We start from the raw sequence: 25,443 nt of genomic DNA on the forward strand, positions 1-25,443 counted from the left end.
TGCGCGTGTGTGTGCGTGTAGTGAACTCTGAGATGACTGCAAGAAACCGCAGAATAAATGTACACTTTGATGCAAGTTGTCACCAGTTAGCCAACTCTTGTGTCAATCTCAATTTTAAATACTTAGCGCAGTTTGTACGATTGCCTTTGTGCTGTCTATTTCAGTATTGTGCAATACGGGCGTTTCAATTAAGAGGCTATGCAGTTAATTGTATTTCCAAAGCAACGTCCAATTTCGTGCTAGCAAATTAATAGGGACACTCAAGCAGTCACGGACGGCCATATGTTCTTGGCAAAAAGCAACTTCTAAATTGTGTCTTTATGCGTTTATTGGACTTTCAATAGGCTAATGTTGTGACCACGTGGATTTATATATTCAGTTGAATTGTACATTTTGTGGCTATAATCATTTTATGAACATCTATAACTTTATGCCTCCTCGACCATACCTACTGTTTTAACTGGTAACATTTCTTGCTGATCTTCATTTATCTCGATACTTTTTCATAGCCTACTCCTGAAACCACAAGATACTTTACAGTTGTGATTTCGAGATTGCAGACAAATAAGTGGCGCTTTGACTTTTTCAAGTTGGACTCTAAAGCGAAATATAATGAAACGGAAATTGTTGTATAGGACAAATGGGACTTAGGTGGAAAAACGAATAATTTCGCCTACACTTTATTGTACACTCGCTATTTGTTGAACTTATTTTTCACTGCCTTTAAAGTGAATGGGGAAGATTTGTGATGCCATAATATCACAAATCGACATAAGTGTGAAAATGTATCGATTTAAAAAAATAAAAACATTAACAAAAAACATAACATAAACAAAAATCGTGTTTAGTGTGGTTTCGTGTCGTAGTCCACTGTGTTCTCAAAGCACTGTTCCTGAGATATTTTTCTCTTCGGACAGTCTAATTTAGAATTTGCATGGGTGCAATGAGTTGATCTGTGGAAGCCATTCAAGACCTCAGTTTTCAGTGACAAATTTAATTATAAAACAATGCATTTTCTTAACTTGTCATTTGATCGGTCTATTAAAAAACAGCTAAATTATTTTAATTATTTTAAGTTACAAATGAAACAACAAGCCCAATCGAATCTCCATCCTGTAAGCACTGGACGCCATTCGGATATCAGGTTTTACAGGTTGCCCTTTATAATTACACAGGTGTTACAGCTTGGCTACACATGATGTTTTTCATACTGTGAGAAGTACCAACTTAAAATGCAAGATTTTTTCGATGGACAGAGAAGCCAGAATATGTTCGTTATTTGTTTGGTTGTGTTTTAATTGAATATGCATATTGCCTTTGTGGTTTGCTTACACACTTTGAGTGGGATTGCAGATTAAATAAAATAAGTCGTATGCCTATACAGTTCACGAGAAAGCTTATCTTTAGATTGGTTAGTCTATGCTATCAAGACGCGCGTTTATATTACTAGATCATACGGAAAACCGAATAAAGTGTCCCAGCTGATAACTTATGCTGAAAAATTGGATGCATTGTTCTTGTCACATTCATTTCTCATTCAGAGGGTGATTTGCCTTGCCCTGAATTAAAAGAAGCGGAATGTGTGTTTGCGTCCCACGTCTTGCCCACCAATTGGTCTACAGACCCGTAGCAATAACCCTCATTCTCTTCATGAATAAAAGAAAGACAGCAGCCTATCGGTGCACGGGGCACCCCCCTCCTGCGTTGTGCTCCAAAGTTGTCTATCGAAACTACTTCCAACATTCAAGCACACTTTGCCGTCAAATACTACTAGATCTAATACGACAAATAATTAAATAAGCGCTATACCTCGTGTTGAATATTCTTTCATTTTACCCCTGCTGGACGCTGAAAAAAATGTCGTTTTGGGAGTTGTAGTATTTTCTAATTGTTTTTCCTGGATGTACGACTTTTAAGATTTGATTTTTCATTCTATTCGGCAGAGGACAACGTCATTAGACTGTATCGACAAGACTTACCATCACCAAGTTTGGACTTTCCACTGAGAAGTTGACTTTTTCTGTGACGGATTTGTGTCTGACAGAGTAGCTGAAATGGCTACGTTACCAGGAACAGTACCGCGAATGATGCGACCAACGCCAGGCCAGAACTATCCACGAACTGGATTTGCCTTGGAAGGTATGAAATATTTAAATCCTTGTGTTGGGGAATTAATTAAATAAAACAAATTATACGCACATTCAACACGTTTGAGAACGATTACGCTTATTTAATGTTATGAGAAAGATATTATTTAAAAAACAGTCTTTCAGTAGAATAAACCAAGGCTTACTTGATATGTGTGTTGAATTCCATATCATATAAACCATGCAATTACGATTGCAGTAATAATGTATAAGTTAGGACTTTGGAAGAGACTTCGTAAGTTATTGTTGTTATCATTATTGGTATTTTAAAGCACATCACAAAATCAAAATTAGTCCCCTCTAAATACCCCTCTAAAGAAATTGATGCGCCTTTATTTTTTTTACTTTAGCCGTACTGTTCCTTAAACATTAAAATACTATATCTTAACCAATCGGATTGATGGGAATGACAACGCGAATACTCAAATAAAAGTGGAACTGAAATAGGCCAATGTATGTCATCAAGCTTATGACACTGCGTTATCTGCGAAAATGGATGTGTTCGCAAAATTCACTTGCACTTGTATAATCGCTGATTTTGTCTGCATATGCTAAGTGACTATTTCAGTTTTTTTAACTGTATAATAATTAATTACATGAAATTACATTTTTATTTGGCAATAATAAACACGCAAACACACGCGCGCGCACACACCCACGCACACACACGTACACACACACACACACACACATTATTTACGTGTATTAGTGCTTTTATCCATACCAAAGTGTTCGTGCTCAAGTGGTTCCGGCAAAACTCCACACAACACGCAGCTCGCTCACTTTTTACACTTGATTTTTCTGAGTCTCTTGGCGATGCAAGAATAATAAAACAGAAAAGAGACGCCTGAAAGGATCACATCAATATCTGTGCAGCATGCCTGCAAATGATGAATGTGGGAAGTACTACAATCTTTAATGCAGAATTGGTCACTTTACCTCCCGGTGAAAATGTAAATGAATTCCCCGTGCTCCCAGGACAAAACACAGCTCCTGCGCCGAGAATCATAGCATTCTGAATATGAAATTAAAATGTCATCCCCAAGCCTGTCCCATTCTAAGATTATGAATATGTATAATTGTGTATAAATTGTGATTTTGACCACGGAGCCCATAATAAGCCATGGATTGTGCATTATTTGCATCTTATAAGGCGGTAATAATAATAATAATACTAATAATAATAATAACAACAAGAACAAGAACAACAACAGTAATAATAATGACAATAATAATAATAATAATAATAATAATAATAATAATAATCTGGCATGGATGTTTTTCTTTTTAAAATTTTTTAAGTCCATGTAGGCTCATTAACTTGTAGATTAGTGTGGAATATTTCAATATGCCGTGGTGAGTGAGTAATTTACAGCTAGTAGATTTATTGGAGATTTCTCAGAGGCAGGTCATAAGCACAACTCATAATGAAATGTTTAAAAAAAGTCTCATGGCGCAAGCCATGTTGGAAAACGGTGTATTCTTCAGTGTATTTTAAGGATCTTAAAGATCGGTTGCACATGCCTTTACTTTTCTCCTCATACTTTTGATGTACTTGTTGTTATTGCTGCTGTTTCTTCCTTAATTTTTTAAATATTATAGAGGGGTTTTAGTGGATGAACTTGAGGGTTGTTTTTTTTTTTTTGCGATACAGTTTCAACCCCACTTGGCCAAGGGCGCGTGAATCAGCTGGGCGGAGTGTTCATCAATGGACGACCGTTGCCAAATCATATTCGACACAAGATAGTGGAAATGGCGCATCACGGCATCCGACCCTGCGTCATCTCGCGACAGCTTCGAGTTTCACACGGCTGCGTGTCAAAAATTCTCTGTCGGTATCAAGAGACCGGGTCTATACGTCCCGGGGCAATAGGGGGAAGCAAGCCCAGGGTGAGTGCAGCAAAAGTTTGGAATGTGAAAAGAAATATGGTCAAATAATATTATCATTACTTCACACTCAGTGACTCGCATAGCACGTGAGTTTTCTCCCATAGCATTCAGGGAAATTGAAAGAGTTGGTGAAACAAACAAGCAAACACACACACATTGAATAACATCCTGTTATTAGGGCTATTACTATATCGATTATGTTTATTTATTTGTTTATTTATTTTTACCGGTAACGATAAGCGTTATAGCTGGAGTTGGAAGTAGGCTAACCTTTAGCATAGCCTTATGCTATTTATATAATATGTTGTATTGTCTGCATTAAATTATCTGAATGAACAGATTTTTGGTCATATACTTATGGTTCAGTTTTATTATAATTTTTAAATCCATCATCTTCGTAAATCTGTAAACTTCTCGTTGTTGAAATACATTATCAGTTGAGAGGTAAATTATTAATACTGAATTCTGGACCCACTGCCGCCAAAGCTACATTACATATATAATTTTCATCCATAATCTTATATTACTGAGTGTCAGTGACCATGACGAGAGTCGTGTTTTCTCTTAAATGAAGTTAAAAGGTGTTTGTTTCCTTTCTGTTTGTGGGGTCGTTTTAAATAATTGCGACCCCAAAGCAAGTAGCAACGCCTGACGTGGAGAAGAGAATTGAAGAGTACAAGCGGGAGAACCCAGGAATGTTCAGCTGGGAGATTAGGGACAAACTGTTAAAAGACGGGATGTGTGACCGGGGCACGGCTCCTTCAGGTGAGGCGTCGTCCGGTAAGCAACTTTATTTATCTACCACCATTGCTTAAAGGGAGTTTTAGTTTCAGTTGAAATGGCAACACAGGATCCTACAAAGAAAACGTGATCAGTGCCTTTTAGCAAGCCTCAATTGAGATCGAATGTTGGAATGTGTTCTTTTCTTTATTAATTTCTTTCATTCTGTAGGCTACATATTAACATACATTAAATATTAACACATTAACATTGTAATAACAACTAAAAGGAGCAACAACAAAGGGTACATTAAATTTAAAAAAGCTTTTTATTTATTACAGTTTTGCTGTTGAAAGCGATTAGACCATGCGACTTCAGTGTTTGGCAGATGCAGGTGTGAACTAATGTCATGGTGCCTTGTGTCCACCAGTCAGTTCGATTAGCCGCGTGCTGCGGGCCCGTTTCGGCCGGAGAGATGAGGAAGACGACTGTGACAAAAAGGATGAGGACGGAGAAAAGAAAACGAAGCACAGCATTGATGGCATTCTGGGTGATAAAGGTAATTAAGTGGGTCTTTATTATTATTATTATTATTATTATTATTATTATTATTATTATTATTATTATTAGCCTGTTATTATTATTATTATTAGTAGTAGTAGCAGTAGTAGTAGTAGCAGTGTTGTTATTATTTATGCATTTGTTCATTATATCTCGGATCTTGGGGGTTAAAAAACATACTTTGCATAAAAGATGGCATGCATAAAACAGTATATGAATTATTATACAAACTCTTATTACCACAATGGTCCTCGAACCACATTGGGATATATCCTTGATCTTCTATGTTAAAATTACAACTATTTGGATTACAGTTAAACCATGGGTACACATATAGGCAAAAAACTGTTTTCTAAGTCAGTTGTCGGTATTTGTAACTATACTCATTTTCGATTCTATCATTGTTATCGACAGAACAGTATGGCATGCACATTTTGTGTGCATATGCTCTGTAGGGAACATTTATCTGTTGGTCATTTAATTATTTATGAGCCTAACGGTGTTTAGAAAATAAATTTGTAGAACAGATACCTCACTCCCTTTTTAAATGGTCCCCTGGAACGGGCCGATTCACCAATCAGCGTGTCAGCTGACAGCTGCTGCAAGAGTGAACTGGGCCTTCAAAAAACTTTACCGTACTGATCTGATTCAGTATGCCAATAAATCATTTGAGCAACTACATAAGAGCTCACTAAAAACAAGCTGACAAAAGATTTAGTTTGCACTTTCCGATGAACACGTGTACCGGTAACATATTTAAGCTACTTACTTTTGACCCACTTAATCTTGATTTATCAGTTCGGCAATGCAGTTTTCATACTTCTCTAATTTTTAAAGTAACTATTTCTCTGTTCACTTTTGTTTGTTTATATCTTTAATATTTCCCTATAAACAAGTGTGGTTGTCGCATTGTTCAGAGGAAAGAGCCTCTCTGTCTACATTCCAACAGTTTTTTGAAAGAGGGGATGGTTCCGAAATAAGATGATCAAACATTTGTATAGAAGGTTAAAATAACCGCTCTTAAAGCCTTTAAAGTTTGAGACCCAGCTTTTATTACTAAACTTGAAGATGAACTTCAGTCGCAAAGAGTTCAATTGAACCTTTTTAAAGGAAAAGATTCCGAGGTACAAAGGCCATTGCAGAGAGCAGGGTCCGTCCATTCTCATTCAAGACTCGCACACAGAGGGAAAGAAAACTCGGGATAAAAGGCCTGGAGTGGAAATAAAGAGAGATGAATTATTCATTACGTCCCGCTGGTAGATAGTTTTGTAATATCATGGAAGTCTGTAGGAATAAAGTGACGGTCGCTGGGCGCAAAACGCTTCTTTCTTGTTTTTGAAATGGCTCAAAATCGTTTAGCCTACTGAGAGCACAAACTGCGGCTATACATTTCGTGTCATGGCAGGATTGGTAGGCGGTCCACACGCGCGCACGCTCACACACGCACGCATGCACACTCACTATAATTTTTATAATTTATGTAATTTATATAAATTGTATTATTGAAAAAGTCTATTAGACCAAACGCTAAGATCCAGAATTATAAATATGCAATATACCCTAGGTAGTCTATCGAATATGCATAATGCGGCGTCTAATATGGGACGTGTAGCCTAATTTTAGCCTACTGAATAGAGGCAACATGTGAAATCAAGACACCTGGCCTCTTTTAATTCTAGAAAAGATTTGTCTTTTCGCTTTCAGTGTGCCATCCGGTTGGCATTTAATAATGTTGAGACTTATGAGAGTTTAGTAATGAAACGGAGTGTGCTGAATGGGTGGCTGTCGGCGCTGAGTGTAATCGCTCTTGCACCCAGTGAGAAACCCGTTTATCCATAGTCAGCCCTCCCTCCCCGAGCCTGTAGCACAAACCTTACGTCGAAGGCTTTAAGGCAGATTAAATTCTGTCTTTTATTTCTTTTTACTTTCATCTCTAAACGGCTTGCTCTGACTCGCCTTGGGCACAGATTCATGAGATTTTAGTTTTCCATTGCATTTCTGAAGGTTTTATTTATGTTTTTATTCATTTACATTTCATGTTAAATGACTGTAAACACACACACGCACTCACGCACGCGCATCAGAAAGTTACTTGTCTTAAAGATGCGAATTATATAATTTAATTCCTTTATTCTGTGTTTTATAAATATACGACCTTTTTCTGTATTAAGCCTAATCTGTTCTGTTATTTTTTCACTATGAAACAATCACCGCAATTTGTCGTCGATGGTGCATTGTTCTTTTCTTTTTTTTTTTTTTGGATAGGCCTACTTTTTCTTCACTCCTTTTTTTTATTTATTTGAGGAAGGGAGGAAGAAATCAGCGGTCCTGCCGTGGAATGTGGCATAACTCCCGAAGGTCCTACTCCTGAAGGAGTAATGAGAGTGGACTGAATGAGGGGGATGGAGTATCACTTCTGTATCGCATCTGCTAATTTGAACTCACTGGCTTCTGTAGGTAGGGTACCTTCTGCAGTCAGTTGACCTTTCTGAATCAGAGGTTTCCTGAGGTTATCTGGGGATTGTGTAGCCACTATCTTCCACTTTGCTTTTGGCTAATGTTTTAGCCTGGACTTTTATTTTAATAGCCTACGTAACGTTTAAGGAACAAATTATGAAGGAACTTAAACACTTGTGTTCAGCAACCTTAATTGAGCAAGAGATTGACTGTAACAGAATCCAGCATACACAGGGGTCCCCGGGACCGTGTTTGAGAACCACTCATCTAACGACTCCTGAGTATGAGAAAATGCGAGGTTTCAATTTCTCAGGAGAATTATGGCATAGTTTTCGTAATATGAACAGAGACACACATAGAACCGGGACCTCGTAGGCTACTGGAGGCGCAGCATCACCCCAATCTGGAAAAGGGACCGGGTGCTTGGGTTTGCTGGAGAACAGAGAAAGTAATGACTTCACCAAACCAAGATACGTAATATCTAAATGTAATTTGTAATCCGTTAAAAATTATGCCAAATGCATAAGTGGCTCAGCTATTACTGATGTATTTTTTCTACTAATAAGAGCGATAAGCCCACTAACACATGGACGTTCTGCATCGCCATTTCGTAGAAACGCAGAGTTGCCTTTGAACTTTTCCAAATATTTACAAATCATTTTGATGATTACTTGTGCAATGATTTCAATGAATTAGAGATGGTAAAGTTATTGCTGGGAAGGTATCCTGCATTCTTAAAATGTATACATCCCGAACATGTTTTGCGATAGTATATCATTGATGCCATGTATTTCACCTCTTTTGCAGCCTATTACAATTTGAGACTGTCTGAGAGCATATCTCGGGTAGAGAGAGTCGGGTAGGCCACTATAAACATTTACACTAAGAAGCCTATATAGATCTGAATAGATTTGAACCAGCTCCGACAAAGCACAGCACGGACGAAATTTCTTGTAGCCTACAAGGAAATTGTGCCAATTTATTTATTTATTCATGTATTTATTTATTATGAGGTGAAGTGATAGTGTTGGAGCGTAACACTTCAGGTGTGTAAAATGACAACATTGTGTCACTTCAGCTTTCAATATTCAAGCGCAAAATTACAGGCTATATCAAAGAGGTAGCCAAGGGGGAGAGGGGGAGTCACGTTTGAAACATAAAAACAATTTCGTCAGTTCGAAGTTCGTTCGGCTCGGAATTTTGACCCCTCCCCCCTCCCCTTGGAAATGCCACTGATCCCAGCACTTCCACTGGAAAAAAAACGTCCCAGTTTGCCTGGAAAAAACATAACCGATGGCCGAACGACGCAGGAGATATTGTAGCCAAATATCAAGATTTAATTGTATGAATGAACAAATAACATACCGTTATTCTTCACTTAAAGGACAAGGAAAATGAACGTTTTAAATGATAGGCAAAAAGAACTGGAACAGTCAAGTTGAATTCGGGATGGTGAGCAAAATGTGAATGAAATCTTTCACTGTTAAAACTGATTTTGTCACGTTCACCCCCTTTAAAAAGAAAATATTCAAGCCAAAAATTGGTTATAATGCAGAAAGTGGAGGAAAGGGAAATCCAGACAAAACCCAAACAGACCATAGACAGACTCTGTCTTTCAAGTTCCGTTTTCCAATTTCAATTTTCGGTTTGGGGAACAGCCTACACTAAAAAAAGCGAAGGGGATAAGGCGAAAGACCACTTCAAATGAACCCATCTGGAACGACGAGAGAGATTTGGAAAAAGTATGGGGAAGTTATAAGCTATTAATAACATTTTTCCTCGGGCATTGGGAGTCCCCCATTCGCACGGTCTCGGAGCTATTTGGCGGGGTTGAAACTGAGGGAGACCGGATGGGGAGACCCAAATGTGGGGGCGAGATAACTGCCTGTCTCCTGTGCTGCGTGACCATATTAAAATTGGATTAACCCCCGCTCTCCTCTCGCGCCTCTGCTCTTATCTCAATGGAGTTTACATGGGGGATTTCTTGGAAGTACAGAAATATCCTCTAGCAAATTGTACATACAGCAACAATCGTAAGCTAACAATTTAATTCGACTACTACTACTATTACTGACGCTACTGCTGCTACTAGTCTACTTAATAATAATAATAACAATAACAATAACAATAATAATAATAATAATAATAATAATAATAATAATAATAATCCTATAGGCTTAATTATCGACAGGTTTGACGCAATTATTATCGAATAGTGTCCTGTAAAATACCCCAGGCTATATAGGCATGATACATAAAATGATACATGAAGAAAATACCAAAAAATCTGCAAATTTCCTTCATTGGGAATTTTTATAGTTTCGTAAAACAGAATTCAGCGCTGCTTATCCCGTGAACAACTGTAGCTGTTACAATTTACGTATGGAAAACAGAATGTATGGGCCATGTTGAAATCTGGATGATTCAACGATTTTTACCTACTGTTACCGACCTTTTTCCATTGCATAATAATGTCAATTCTTATTTTATATAGGCCGCTTAAAAAGCTTGACACGCGAAGTCGGATGTATTTGGAAATAGGTGAGAAAGAAGAGTTGTGTGGGGTGGGGGAATGGTTGCATTCTGTTAAATTATTGTTCTGTAGAATAAATTAGATCTTCCGAAAAGGGACAGTGAAAGTCAGGTGATTTCCAGTCAATCTGAATTTTCATTTTAGAATTTGATATAAATGTCGCTTATAAGATTGTCCTAACCTAAGAACGGGTTTTATATTCCATTATTACTAAAAATGTGTAAAACTTTTTTCTTAGTAATTTTTATCGCGTTAGTGATTTGTGGAACTCCTGGATTCTTCCTTGTTTTACTGAAAAAGGCTGCGCTCTTGCACTGCCCCAAGCTCCACCCATTTGGCTCTGCAGTGAGCAGCCTCTCTCTTTCCAAGTGGTGCTCACTGAACTAGCGCTACCAGTTTGTATGAGTGAGTTGGGGTGGGGCTGGACCTGAGTGCGCCTGGACCTAGAGGTGGAGCTGGACTAGGCCAGTGAGCAGCCCCCCCACCCCCACCCCCACCCCCACTCACTCTCCTGTCTCTGTCAGATCAATGGGCCCTCCCTCTATTGTCAGAAAAAAAAGAAAATAGGCCTTCTGTTGTTCTGGGTGCTCAGATCCATTGCGAGCTGGCAGGCTGATGAACTCCTCGAGAAAGTTTATTAAGAAGATGAAAACAATGAGAACTAAAGCCCTTTGAGTAATTGTGCAGACAGTTTATAAACCCACAGCCATTGTATTCTGAAGTCAGAGGCATGCGTAGTCTTGAATGGCTGCCTCCGTAAGTGACACGGTCGAGCTGGACAACAGCGTGCTAAAAAGAGATGGTATGCGTTCACATGCGTGTCAATTTTAATTTAGGCGTTCATCTATAAATTTATAAATTGCACTTACAATTATTTCATTATTCATTTTTAGTGGTTTTACATTGCTTTGGGCCAATGGATCTGGAAAATGGAAAAGTGCAGCTAATATAAATCTAAAGGGAGATGATGTCCCAAACATTTCCTGAAAATGCACCTCTTGTGGGTTATGTTGATTTGTGACTGTAATCATCCACACTTAATCTTCCTGAAGGGGGAGAGGGGCTCCCTCTGGAGAGGAGAGTTCAGACAGGGCAAAACAGAAGCCCCTCGCACCACACCAGTCCAATCCAATAGTCGTCTAATTTATTAGCAGCATTGTCTGATCCCTATACCCCCTCAATTCCAGTGCCTCTCCTATCAGCTAGGAAGAGGGCTTATAGGGTGATACCTTTATAAAGCTTTTTATATGGCTTTTTAATGAACAAAAATAAAAAAAATTATTTTGCCAAACAGGTCATGAGGGTTCTTCTTTATTTCTTCTTTCCCTGCTGCAACGCTGATATTCTGCATACATTCTTCATCTAATTATTATTTTCTAAATAACATGTTGAATATTTCTTCTTGTTACACTGGGACGTAGTCACTACAGAAGAGACAAATGGGGGGGGTGGGGGGTGGGGGGGATTCCCAGATCCTTAGAAACCTGAGTGGGGATCTGTCTAGACAAGAAAAACAATTTATTTTGTGGAGAGGCATTTAGTTCTCTCTCAGCTGTAATTCTGTACCAGACCACAGAGCGAGACAAGTGGTCTCAGTATCACAGATTAGATCCTAAAGGACTTCTCTCACCTCTCTGGCGTACTTGGGGTTGTGCAACAGACATCTCATTAAATTACCTGATTCAGAATGCTGGCTTTTTGACAAGTGTTATTTCCTCACCATTCAAAGCATCCTTTAGGAAAGAAATAGAATCTAAAAGGCCTCTCACTTTTTTTGTCTTTGAGTGCTGTGTTGGGGTAAGAATTTTTTTTGGATTTGTTTGGAGAACGTTGAACAAGAAAGTGATATTTGCCTCTTTAGATTTATTTGTCCACTCGCTTTGTTTTCACTCCCAGGCAAACTGCAAGGGCTCCCCTGATATGACTTGCATAACGTGAAACTGATATGGACTTGCGCATGAAAATTATAGATGTGACTAAATGAAGTGTTGCAGGTGCCCTTATGTTCACAAGCAGTGCTGTGATTGTTATTCGGGAGCCCAAGACAGCGTTTAGGAGCACAGAGCCAATGTGTCTGCTCTTATGCTGCAGGTGCCTCGGGGCAGCGCAGTGCTGCCAGAGAGCGTTTCAGATCCTAATAACCGCCTGGAGGATAAGGCCCTTCCATGCCAAAAGAGCCGGGGCAGCCCAACCTGCATCGTGCACTCACAGACACACTGAACCTTCACAGAGACTCTGTGCTTTCTCTCATTCAGTCTTTGCATTCACAGGAGCTCTGTGACCTCACTGCTACTCTGCACCTTTACTGAAGCCCTACGATCTCAAAGACACACTGTGCTGTCACATATGCACCATGATATCTGTCTGACATGACACATTCCTGGGCTGCTGCTAAGGTGGTGTGAATCTTAGAGGCATGCCACCCACTCCAAACATTACATTGCATTTATTTGGCAGATACTTTTATTCAAAGCAACATACAATAAGTGCATAGCGAAGGTCATTGGAAAAACTGCAGTCAAAACAGATGGATGGAGTTCGATCTCACAGCATCAATTTCTATGTTTAGCTTTAACAAATCTATAAATTTAGTTACATTTTCAAAGCATAATTGCTTTCCTGTATCTCCCAGATCTTCAGTTTAGCCTTGAAGTGGGACATAACTTAAAGAGAAATCCTGTACTGTTGTGTAAGAAAACAAATTTAGTCTCTCAGCCGGTGAGTGATCTTTCTGATCTCTCCCTTTCTTTGCTCCCCGTAATATGTTCTGATGTACGAATACAAGTATCTGATGTTTAAATCTCCCAACAGCCCCAGGGACTTATTTATATCAAAGCCTCTGGTCAGAGAGATTACATTGTAGCAGATGGATGTTAGTGATATCCAATCAGATCACAGTCACAACTATACACACATTAGGGGCTGTCTGTACAACAAAGTTTTTCTTGTTCATTCCCAAAAGAAAAGAATAGTTACAATGTATGCAATTAAAGATTCATTAAAAATAAAAACAAGCAAAAAAACCAAAAAAAAAAAACAAAGACGAAAGATATACACAATCTCTGTAGCGCATAATGTTAATATAGTGTGTCGTCTACGTACAGCTTATTATTTAGCACAATGCGTCTCCACAAATGGCATAGCCACACAAAGGCACAGGCTGCGTTGCTACTGCTATGCTGATTTTCATCAAAGCATATCTCAGTGGGAATGGACCTGTAATTACTTAATGGGATTTAAAAAATTAAATTAAAAATCATTAGTGATGAAAATTGACACTTATTTGAACATTTTTTTCTCTCAAAGCCATGTTTTATTGGTAAATTGTGGACTATCCGATAGGTATTCTGTATACTTTTCCTTAAACATGCTGTGTTAATCTGGTATTTAGGGTCTGATGTTCGATTGTGTTTTGTTTTTTGTATTTGTGTAATTCCTAAGTATCGTAAGGTAGATGGTAATGGTAATAAAGGACTGAATTGAATTGAATTGAATTGATTTGAATTAATTTGGCTGTAAATACTCATCAAATGATTAGATGGATTATCAACATACTTTAACATTTTACTGGAATTAGAGTAGGGTCATCACAGAGGAATACAATCAAGATGTTACATATTGTTCAAATAGTATATGGTGCAAACTCTTTAAACTTTCTTTTAGAATATATTTTAGAATTCTAATTCTAATTCTAAACACTGACCTTAATCCTTTAATTGGCCTTTTTTATTTTAGTCACAAATGAGTGCGTACTTATGATCAATTTGAGTAATTCATACTAAAATGAAATGGAAATAGTCTAATTTAATTGCCAATCTTTGAACAGAAAGCATAATATCACGTTATAACTCTGTTTACAGCTATCTGTTATTGCTGTTACGTGCTGTGCAGATTCTATGCAAAGCGCATCATGTCTGTGGAACATGATAGTGATACATTTTTTTACAATGCAATTTGAACTGCATTTTTTGAGCAACTGTAGTTTCACAAGCTACATTTCTCTTTGGGATAGCTTGACTCGATTTAAACTACGTTCAGTGTGAAGTACCTGGTAGTTTGTATGACTGTGTTTCTGGTTAGTTTCCCCAATTTAGTTTAGTTAGTTTTTAACTGATTTTGGTTGTGGACTTGGGGAGTGGGGGATGGGGGGTTGAGATTGTGATCGCTGACTGCGGTGGGACTGTACAGGTAGGCTAGAGAACCGTGCAAGCTTGAGGGCAAGATCTGATTTTGGTGGGGAGTAGCACAGTGACGCCATCATAGGGCTGCCCAGCCACCCATGGTGAACTGCCTCTTTAGTGTAATGGTTAAAATGATCACCTTGGCAACTCCAGTTCCTGCCTGCTTGCTGATGAATTCACAACAATAATTTTTAATTCCTAGATTCAAACTAAGGGAGCAAAGTGATCTGATTGGTCAGGCTTTTGTCATATTATATGTATTTTAAAATATATTTTATCCCCAGTTTTATTCCTTGTTTTTCCCAACCCTAACTCAGTTGATATCCCACTCCAACCCTTCCCGCCGAAGTCAGGAGGATAGGGCAGACGCGGGACTCCTCCGAATTTACATGGCGCCTATTCTTGCTGTTTTTCACACTGCAGACGCACCACCAATTAAAGTTGTCTGAGGATAGCAATGTCAGCTGGCACTTCGCATGCGCTTAGTCTGACCAGGAGTGGCCGCCAGAGAGTCATGAGAACGAAACTAGCCAGCTTGCCCCCTATCACTCCCCAGTGAGGCTGGGCCAGTTGTTTGCTTGCTTATGTGGACCTCTGGCCGTAGTCAGCAATGGCGCTACTGGTACTCAAACACCCAGCTGCAGAGTTCATGCTTTTACTTTCGAAACAAGTGTCTCCAGGAGGCCCTTCATTATGTTTCTTAAAAATATAGCTGTATTTCAGTTTTGGTTTATGCACACAAAATAGAAAACATTTTAGTGCCAGTCATATCAAATCATATGCAGAACAATATAACAGTTCCACACATGGTACCAGTCTCAAATGTTGCAACCCACAGGGAGTTGGAGACAAATCCTTTTGCCTTGCTCTTGTAAAAGGCAACATAAGGATATATTTTATGTGTACATATGTACATGCAGTGTATTTTGATGCAAGTGCAGGTCACTTTGGGAGAATCAGGCGGTGCATTAATAGGAGGGAACAGAGCTAATGTAATGATTGCGCTCTAATGTCCCACAGACACACCTAATCTAGTGAGCTCACTGTGAGCTTCAGAGGCTACTAATGTGGACTTCACACAATCCCATAATTCCCTGTTTAATTAAAGAGTGGGAGTGGAGTGGGAGTGGCTTGTGGTTTGCAGGTGGAGTTGCTCTGATGTAAGCTTTGTTGCTGTGGTGAAAGCCTTTGGCTGGTCAGTGCTCCACAACATGTACACACCAATAAAATGTGTACTCCCAAAACTGACAATCCAAGCTAAAAAGACATGGTTTTTTTTTCTTTGAACAGCGATAATTATTTTGAGCCGCTGCATACAGAGCTACAAATTTGCCTGATACAAATTAGTTTGATCCCAAATTAGACCACCAGCTATATATGACCATGAGATTAGAACAACAGGCATCACTAATTTCCATTGGCTGAATTCTGATGTGGACAGAAGTTCATGGTGGCCTTAAACCAGGATAAACACTGTAAACACAGATTAACTCATTTGGAAGCTGCTGAAATGGATGCTGAGTGTTTAACTATAATTTTAGATTTTAGAATTTGTTCTCGTATCAGTAAAAGCTGTGGTATGATAGTGGGTGTATAGAGGTGTCAATCAATTTAACATGCTTTTCTAATTATAGTAAATTAAACTTTATTCTGTACCAATGCTGAACCACACATAACAAATTTTTTTTAACGAGAATCTTAATTACCTGGTTGTGCTATTTGTGTCTTGAGCTGAGCTGCTTATGTTTCCGCACTGTGTGCGTCCTTGTACTTTGTGTGTGTGTGTGTGTGTGTGTGTGTATTTCCCAGCATATGTGTACTGTAGACAACAGACATAATGCAAAGAGGTGCCTTTATCTGTAATGGAGCTGGCTGTGTGAAGGGTAACATTTAAGGAAATAAATCTGTTGCCATTATTTTAAGCTCTGTTTGGAAATACAGTTCAGGGGATTTAATGGATTCCGTGCAGCATTATAGTGGAAATACTTACACGTTGGCACTGCTGTCTCTGTGCCCTGGGCCATTGTAAGAGAATAGTGGCACATGGATCAGCAAGGTGGTGTGAACAGATTACTCCCCCAATGAGCTCTGGGGGCTGTGTGCCTGGGATTGACTTCTCATATATAAATAACCACAAATTAAAATAATATTAGCTGCTTTCCGCTTGCCAATAGTGACAGCCACTGCTTGATATGATTTTTGAATTTCCCCTCCATCTTTTCCTTATCATTCTTCCCTTATGTTCCTCTTTTGCATTCTGACATTTGCCCCTGTTTCTTTCACTCTCATAGAAAGGTCATGACTCAGAAACTGCATTGAGTGCATTGTTTGAACTTTGTGTGGGCAAACTAATGGCAATTTATTCAAGAGGTGGAAGAAATCACTTCAGGGACGTAGCTGTCATTTGCTCTCGATGACTCATTCACCTTTATCTGAGGAGGACAAATGGTCCAAAATAGTTCAGGAATGGCAGCACACGACAGCTCTATTCTACATAGAATTCAATTTTGAGCTAATCCAACTGCCACTCCTTCAGGTAGCCGCACAGACGAGGGCTCAGAGGTGGAGTCAGAGCCAGACCTGCCGCTGAAGCGGAAGCAGAGGCGGAGCCGCACCACCTTCACGGCAGAGCAGCTGGAGGAGCTGGAGAAGGCCTTCGAGAGAACGCACTACCCCGACATCTACACCCGCGAGGAGCTGGCACAGAGGACCAAACTGACTGAGGCTCGTGTGCAGGTTAGATGTTCTATCTTTCTCTCTCTCTCTCTCTCTCTCTCTCTCTCTCTCTCTCTCGCAATTCTATTCAATTCATTTTATTGGCATGACAATGTATTGCCAAAGCTGGTAAGATACATACATACTCTGTCTGTCTCTCTCTCTCATGTCATGCACATATGCATGTTGACATGCAACAGTGCAAGTACACTCACGCTAGTACACAGGCCTTGCATACAGACATTTATTAATACAGGTACAACCCTGACATGTGAGGTCAGCTGGCTCTTCCTTTTCTAGTCTGTAGTCCCAATTACACCACCATAACTACTGCACTTGAGAAATGTTCAACTGCTGGAACTGTCACAGTCACTGACTGTGTGATGAGGTGGATATACTTATTACTAAACTGTTGAGTAAAAAAATGGATACCCTTATGGCTAAACTGTTGAGTAATGAGATGGGTACCCTTATGACTAAACTGTTGAGTAATAAGATGGATACCCTTATAACTAAACTGTTGAGTAATAAGATGGAAACCCTTATGACTAAACTGTAAACTGTTGAGTAATAAGATGGAAAGCCTTATGACTAAACTGTTGAGTAATGAGATAGATACCCTTATGACTAAACTGTTGAGTAATGAGATGGAAACCCTTATGACCAAACTGTTGAGTAACAAGATGGATACCCTTATGACCAAACTGTTGAGTAATAAGATGGATACCCTTATAACTAAACTGTTGAGTAATAAGATGGATACCCTTATAACTAAACTGTTGAGTAATGAGATGGAAACGCTTATGACTAAACTGTTGAGTAATAAGATGGATACCCTTATGACTAAACTGTTGAGTAATAAGATGGAAACCCTTATGACTAAACTGTTGAGTAATGAGATGGAAACCCTTATGACTAAACTGTTGAGTAATAAGATGGATACCCTTATGACTAAACTGTTGAGTAATGAGACAGTTACCCCTTATGACCTGGGGAACAGTTTGGCCAGTATTTAATCAGTATTAGATGGTCAGATATGAATTGAGAACCATGGCAAACTTGTAACAATCTCTCTCTCTCTCTCTCTCTCTCTCTCACATCCAGTTTTTACACTCAAACAAGCTGTATACTCAGCTTTCTTCTCTCACAGTACAGTCAGGTGGTTGCCATAACCAATTTTACATATGTATTCATCATCCATCTCCAGAACTCAGCAAAACTAGGCAGATGTCTAAATCCTTGCTTCCTGCTTTCTTTCAATATTAAACGATTTATGCCTGGCTGCTTTTAGGATAAAATGAGAGCATTCACCACATGGATAATATATTATATTGAAACGGAAAAGAACAGTACTGTGAATGTGCAATGTCACTGGACTCGAAAAGAAATGTTATTGAGTGATTAATACACTGGACCAGGAAGCACTTGACTTTTCCAGCTGGCCACCTTTTCCGCCCATTTATCTGGTGGATTTGAGGAGGCCACGGGGACTGTTATAGACTGATTGTCATTGGCCAGTTGGAGAACATGTGATGGCAAGAATGGTTGTGAATGGTCATTCAGAGGCCATATGAATTTGAGAATCACAGTGATCTTATGTTAATCTTATATTCCTAGCAATACTACAGGCCCAAACAGTTATTTCTTAATTTGTTTTTGAATGATAGAGCTAAACCATGTCATGTATAACCTGTGGTATTTAAACCATGGATATTATTTGTAAATGCAATTTTCTTTTGTAAAATACTTTGAAAATCTCTAGAGGTTGAAAGAAACTTAATTTTCCCCAAGGTCACTTCAAGACAACTACTCCAGTTAACAAAGTAAATAGTATCCTTGGGTCCTCAGTGTTGTTTGAAAAGAGTGTTTGAGGCAAACTAAAGAGTTAATTGCTGATTCCCTTCTATTTTGGTTTTATGTCTTGTTGCCACGTTTGTTTGCTGGATTGTGCCAAATGTGAGTGCCTATTTCTGTCTGTCAGCTGGAAAATGAAGGTCTTGACTCTCACATAGATGAAGGTGTTTTTTCACTGTTGAGGCTGGCTCACATTTACTGCTTGTGCGCTGTAGAGCCGCTCATTTCAGCCTGCTCATTTTACATTATTTTGACTGTAGAACTGGAAAGCAACTGGGTCAGTTATGTCCCTGTCCACTGTAGAGCTGGAACCAGGTGTGCGTGGAGCCAAAAATTGCCAAGTTGGTACAGAATGATTGCTTGTGTAGGAGCTCTTTCAGATGTTATGTCACACATATTTGAATAGCTGTTGGTTGTGGTATGGATGTCAGTACATCTGAAAAAGAGGAAGTAAGGAAGGAATGAAAGAAGGAATGGGAGCCATGGCATCCTGCTGTTTCATCCACCCCAGCAGGCCCAGAGAGATACGTTGCCCCACTTACTTCTGGAAAGGATAGACAATCCATCTCTTTTCTGGGGAGAGGAGCGAGAGAGAGAGAGCGAGGGGATGAAAGGGAAGGAGGGGTGAGGGGAGAGGGGGCAGAGCAGAGGAGAGAGGGAGGAGAGGAGAGGCAGTAAGCCATCAGTCAGATGAAGTGTGCTTGTTGTTCTTCTCCGCAGGAGGCTCTGAGAAAAGCCTGTCCCCATGTTAGCACACTCACGCTGCCTCAATCCCTCCCACAGACTCGCTTTCAAAACCAATAAACAATCTGCGTGTAGTCATTATACATCAGCACAATCTAATAACGGGTAAGCGTTGCCTATTATAAAGCGTAAAAATTCAATTTGGCTAGAAGTTTCTCTCTCTGGGCTTGAGTGTTGCAGACTCGCACTGGTAACATTGTGCCAGGCAGGAATGAAAAAAGGTAATTAAAAAAGAATAATAATTCTATGAATATTCGGTCTTATGATATGTTTCCCTTCAGTATGAATGCTGTGGTATAACATCCATATTTTACGCTGATATGAGGCTAAATATGGGCTAAAATGAAAGCACAATATTGGACTCATATGTACTTGTAGAGTTGAATTAACTGTACATTTACTGTGTGAAATACCATTTTTTACACACATTTCACTTGCATACTTTATCAGATACCTAAAAATACTCATGTATGTCTATTTTAAGTTATCTAAAAATGGTGAACTTTTAATGTGAGCATGGGTAAGTTTTTTCCCTTTTTCACAAACTAGCCAAAATCAGTGTTAACGCTGGATGAACTGCCCCTGGATCTGTTAGGGGTGTTATGGAAGTTGGGGGGTATCCCAGAGTGTCTATGTGTTCAAATAGGACACATGTATAGTGTTCTTATACATGTGGCAGAATGTAGTGAAGCTAAGGTGTATACTGAGTTCACCCCTTACTGTAGGTGTTCTCCTGCAGTCATGAAAAGCAGTTACAGTAGACCTCCAAGAAGGGGAGCCCTCCCTAACTTACAGACTGCCCTACTCCATGGAATCCAGTGCTTTTTGTCGTAAAAGAACAAAGCAGGATTTATGTCGACATTTTAAAAAACAAATTGGTTGAACACATCTCTGCAAATGTTCTATCAGTCTTATTATTACCATTTAAATGGGGTTTCCTCTCAGTCCCTCTTTACTCTCTGTGTTTCCGATGCTTATCAGGATAATCCAAAAGACAGATTCCCATTCCAGTCACGTTAATTAGCACAGAGAGGGAGAGAGAGGAAGGGCACAAAGGGGGAGAGGAAGAGAGAGCAGGGGAAAGCATCAGCCAGAGAACAGAGGTTAGAGAGAGGAAGGACTGTAGAGAAAATGTAGGTCATTTTCCATTGCACTGCAAATTTTGGGCTTTGAAATAAACTTTCTGGAATTAGAATCAACTCCATTTGAGTGTACATGCATGGCCATCAAATGTACCCTTGCCTAGAGTTAAACTAAGTCTTTTCTAGGAGTTGATCTTTTAACTCTCTCCAAGAGTTGAAGCTGAACTCTTGTGGAAGTTGAAAAATGCTGGAGCCTATGCCAGCGCTGGAGCCTATGCCAGCATGCAGTGGGCAAGAGACAGGAATACACCCTGGACAGGTCGCAAATCCACACACCATTCACTTACAAACTCATACCAATGGGCAGTTTAGTCTCCAATTAGTCTAACCTGTCTAACTTTGTCTAACTCCAGATTTTTGAATCCCAGAAATTTGTTGTGTGTCATCATCTTTTAAAGACTTTTACTTTTGTAAGGATGCAGTAATCCCCAAATTCTCCCACGTCACTCCTCTGCTGCGATCACTTCACTGGCTATCGGTCGCTGCCAGGATCCGGTTCAAAGCCCTGACCCTTGCCTACACTGCCGCCAACAGGACAGCCCCCATCTACTTGCAGGACATGACTCAATTCTATGTGCCTGCTCGACCACTCCGCTCTGCGGCATCAGGGCGCCTTGTAACCCCTCCCACCCGCCCAAAGGGATCACAGAGCTTCTCCACCCTAGCTCCCCAGTGGTGGAACGAACTCCCCGTCCCTCTCTGAACCTCCCCCTCACTATCCATCTTCTGCCGTGGCCTGAAGACTCATCTCTTCAGACTATACCTAGACTAACCACCACCACGCTGTATAATAAAAAAAAAATTAAATAAAAAAAAACCTTTTTCCTGTCACTTGTTACATGTTGCCCCATCCCTGCACTTCTTGGTAATTTGTATTTGTCCTAATACTGTAGCTTATTCTTCTGCCTAGTTGGCTTTGCAGATGTTAGACCAGAATAGTGTTCATTGTTCTCGGCTAGAAATAGCTGTACAAAATAAATAATTGTACCTTACTGAACCCGTGTTTAGCAGTTGTCTACGATCATGAAAATGCGCTTTTTTTGTATGTCGCTTTGGATAAAAGCGTCTGCCAAATGAATGTAATGTAATAATATTGTACATTGTCAAATCAATATTGCACATCTTCAGTTTCTCTTTATATGAACATTTTGTGCACATAAAATGCCAATAAGAGTGACTGTGAGAGAGAGAGAGGTCAGACAGAAAATATTATTTGTTTTCTAGTCCTCTAGAAGTTTCTTGAAGTGCGTTTGACCTGCCATCTCATGCATTGTTCTGAAACTGTTTTACATGCCAGCTTATAGGCTGTGATGCAATAAGGCTGTGACATTTAAACCTTATAACATAATGTCCATAATACATTATAATCTAAATAATTCTGAAGAACTCTTGTAGTACATATTACCTGTATGTTTTACTGTAATGTAATACTGCACAATATCAAAGTTATCCTCTCATTACTGAGGGAAACTGATTACTTTGTGCCTTGTTGTTCTCACTGGGTCAATAGTAGACAAACGGAGACCTCCACCAACACAGAGAGAGCAGGAAACAACCAATGTAACGTCAAACCTGTACACTGTGTGTGTATGTGTGTGTGTGTGTGTGTGCGTGTGTGAGAGAGAGAGTATGTCCATCCTTTAAGACCTACTCGTAGCTCTTCCTTCCTAAGTGTCCAGCAGGTTCCCAGATGCACATGCCAGGCAGCTGGCTGACCTCTGAACTTTTAAAGACTTTCATTTCTGAAGAAGCCCAGATGAATCTATTTCCACAGATCACTGCTTCAACCCCTTAAGAATGAACAGCTGTGGGGTTTAAATTCAGTTTTCTAAAGGGAGAAAGCCTTTACCTGGAATGTTAGAGAAATGGGTGGATTAAGCCTTATAATGGCTTATAGAAGTATAGTACAGGTGTTTTTATGGTGCATGCCACACAACAGATTGTTTTGTGAGCACATAAAATTTAGGGGAAGAACATGTCTCTCACACACTGCTCCTCTCTGTCTCCAGGTGTGGTTTAGCAACAGGCGAGCCAGGTGGCGCAAGCAGGCAGGAGCCAATCAGCTGGCGGCATTTAATCACCTGCTGCCTGGTGCATTTCCCCCATCTGGGATGGCGACCCTGTCTACGTATCAGCTCCCAGAGTCGACCTACCCATCCAGCACACTACCACAGGGTAAGGCACTCTACTAACACCCTAACACTAACAGTCTGCTGTTATACAAGTTCAAGGTTTCTTCATTGCATGTTATTACAGAGTTTGGAAGATCTGACTTTTTACTGCAACTTCTATAAATTTTGGTGATTGCAGACTAGCTTTTTCATGCTGGTGCAGGACAAAATAAGGTGATGTAGTAGCGTAAAGCAAATAATTAGTGCAGTGACTGACTAGTCTGAATGTCAATGGAAAGTATATCCAGGCAGCAGTATTGTCACGTGTGTTTGTGATCCCCTTGACCCCTCCCATAACCCACCGTCTACACTAGGGTTGTGAATCACTGGTGGAGAATGTTATTGTTGTGGCTGCGTTGATGGTTACAATTCAGAGCTTGCAATAATGGTCGGAATGAAAACAAGCATACACAGTGTGTCCCCAAGATCCAGTTAGGGCACCACAGTGGTTGCAGTGATTGTATTGGTTCCTGCAGTGGTTGTCCTATTTCTTTTTGCAGTGGAGGGACTGTGTAAGAGGAAGGGCTTTGGCTTTGAGTAACCACTCTCACCCTGGTTATTTTTTCTTTCTCTAGACATCAGCAGTACCTTGCACAGACCCCAGCCCCTGCCCCCTTCGTCCATGCATCAGGGAGGGCTCAACACTGACACCAGCGCCGCCTATGGCCTCCCATCCAGTCGCCATGGCTTCTCCAGCTACTCGGACAGCTTCATGAGCCAATCAGCTTCCGGCAATCACATGAACCCGGTCGGCAACGGGCTATCCCCACAGGTCAGTCTGGGATAAAGGGCACGGGTGAACGTACATGTCGCATTCACAAATGCCAAGCCATCTCCAGATATGCTGACTGTCTTGTAAGCTAACAATTTAATTTGTATAAGCGTCCCTGCACAGTGACTTAATTTAAGTGTCTGATTCATGGAAATAAATACACCAGAACAAATCCCTGTATTTATTTGAGTGTTACTGCTCCACCTCTGTGTTTCAAAGAAAGGGATCCCACATTTGCTTGTCTAGTGAATAATGTGTGTTTAAAATGAGGTTTTGGTTGATTCTTAAATTCCAGAGAATATAAACTGACTGGTTATTTAAGCAAAGCAATGGTGAAGAGTGAATTATATGCAATTATCCATTGATACTGGGCAGTCGTGTCCACCTGCAGGAACAACAAGGGCTAACACGCAGAAAATACGATTGAAATGGTGCAGAAGGAACTGAAAATGAATTTCAATGCTGCGTGCGTCCATAATCACGAGCGCATGTTCAGAGGATTTATTTTCTGTTTGCCACCTCGGATATTTTCTGAAAGTCGATTGGTGACATTCTGGTATTACACACTTTCTCTGAAAGAGGAAATAATTAAGGATTGCATGACAAAAAGGAGCTTTTCTCTTGGCACTGAGAGCTGGAGGATAACATGGGCTTCTCTTAGAGCAGGGCTGACTGTACATTGCAGTGGAGCTGCATTAAGTACTTACATTCTCAATGCAAACCTGGGGAAACACGATGAACGTGGCTGGGTTTTATATTGAGCTAGTTACTGTGTTAATGTTTGCTGTAGAGGTACCGCCCCCACCTTATCCATTCTTCTTCATCAGAAAAGATAAAATCATAAATCATATTTTTATATGTTACAAATTAGGGTGCCAGCTTTAGCTTTGGATTTAAAATGTTTCATTTTCAAATGTTTAATTAAAACTGCATAGTTGGTGGTCAGCCTCTAAGCCATGCAGTAGGGTGAAGTAATCCCCTAACAGAAATTGTATGAATTAATAAATTACATCAAACATTGTATGACATCTCTGTCATCTATTGATGACTATTCAGCGATTATTTCCCTCCTGAACCTGAACTTAGAAAAATGACATCAACCAAAATGTTGATTTTTTGCTGTTCCATGACAAAATATAGGAGACAGTTCTTCATTTGTACAACGCATTTCATTTAAATGATTTTTTTTTACTGTGTAGTATGGGTTATATTTCAAAATGAAAATTAAATTGAGTGTTTACTGTATTTTTTGTTGTCTACGTGTGCACACATGCATGTATGTGTGTGCGTGTGTGTGCGCATGCGTGTGTTTGTGTGTGTATGTGCTGCATTTCCTTTCTTTGTCTGGTTTTGATGGGTGACTGGTCTGCTGGTATGGGATGTGTAGAGTGTGATTTGCAGTAAATGGGTTCTTGCTGTGGTGTAGAGGGTAGTAATGGGATTGCACTGCATTTGTAGAGCCAGCCGGTGCACGCGTCCTCTCTGATTCCAGCCCCTGCCAAACCCTACACATTTTCCCATTACCCCGCATGAAAACACTCGGCTTTTAATGCCGC

The 25,443-nt window shown here is 39.8% G+C and overlaps 1 protein-coding gene across 3 annotated transcripts in view; it reads left to right on the forward strand.

Annotated features, from left to right (window-relative positions):
• The first annotated feature begins 1,669 nt into the window (after window positions 1–1,669).
• pax7a (paired box 7a) overlaps window positions 1,670–25,443 on the forward strand; it is a 31,971-nt gene continuing 8,197 nt past the window's right edge. For 2 of the 3 annotated variants that reach the window (XM_064305881.1, XM_064305882.1), the window contains exons 1-7: window positions 1,670–2,139; window positions 3,802–4,037; window positions 4,673–4,817; window positions 5,188–5,316; window positions 17,026–17,225; window positions 22,954–23,119; window positions 23,691–23,887. In XM_064305881.1, the coding sequence (XP_064161951.1) occupies window positions 2,055–2,139; window positions 3,802–4,037; window positions 4,673–4,817; window positions 5,188–5,316; window positions 17,026–17,225; window positions 22,954–23,119; window positions 23,691–23,887 (1,158 nt within the window). In that variant the 5' untranslated portion in view covers window positions 1,670–2,054. The remainder of the gene's footprint in view (window positions 2,140–3,801; window positions 4,038–4,672; window positions 4,818–5,187; window positions 5,317–17,025; window positions 17,226–22,953; window positions 23,120–23,690; window positions 23,888–25,443) is intronic. The other variant, XM_064305883.1, reaches the window with a different exon arrangement.

Source organism: Anguilla rostrata, chromosome 13, assembly GCF_018555375.3.
Source record: "Anguilla rostrata isolate EN2019 chromosome 13, ASM1855537v3, whole genome shotgun sequence".
NCBI lineage: Eukaryota > Metazoa > Chordata > Actinopteri > Anguilliformes > Anguillidae > Anguilla > Anguilla rostrata.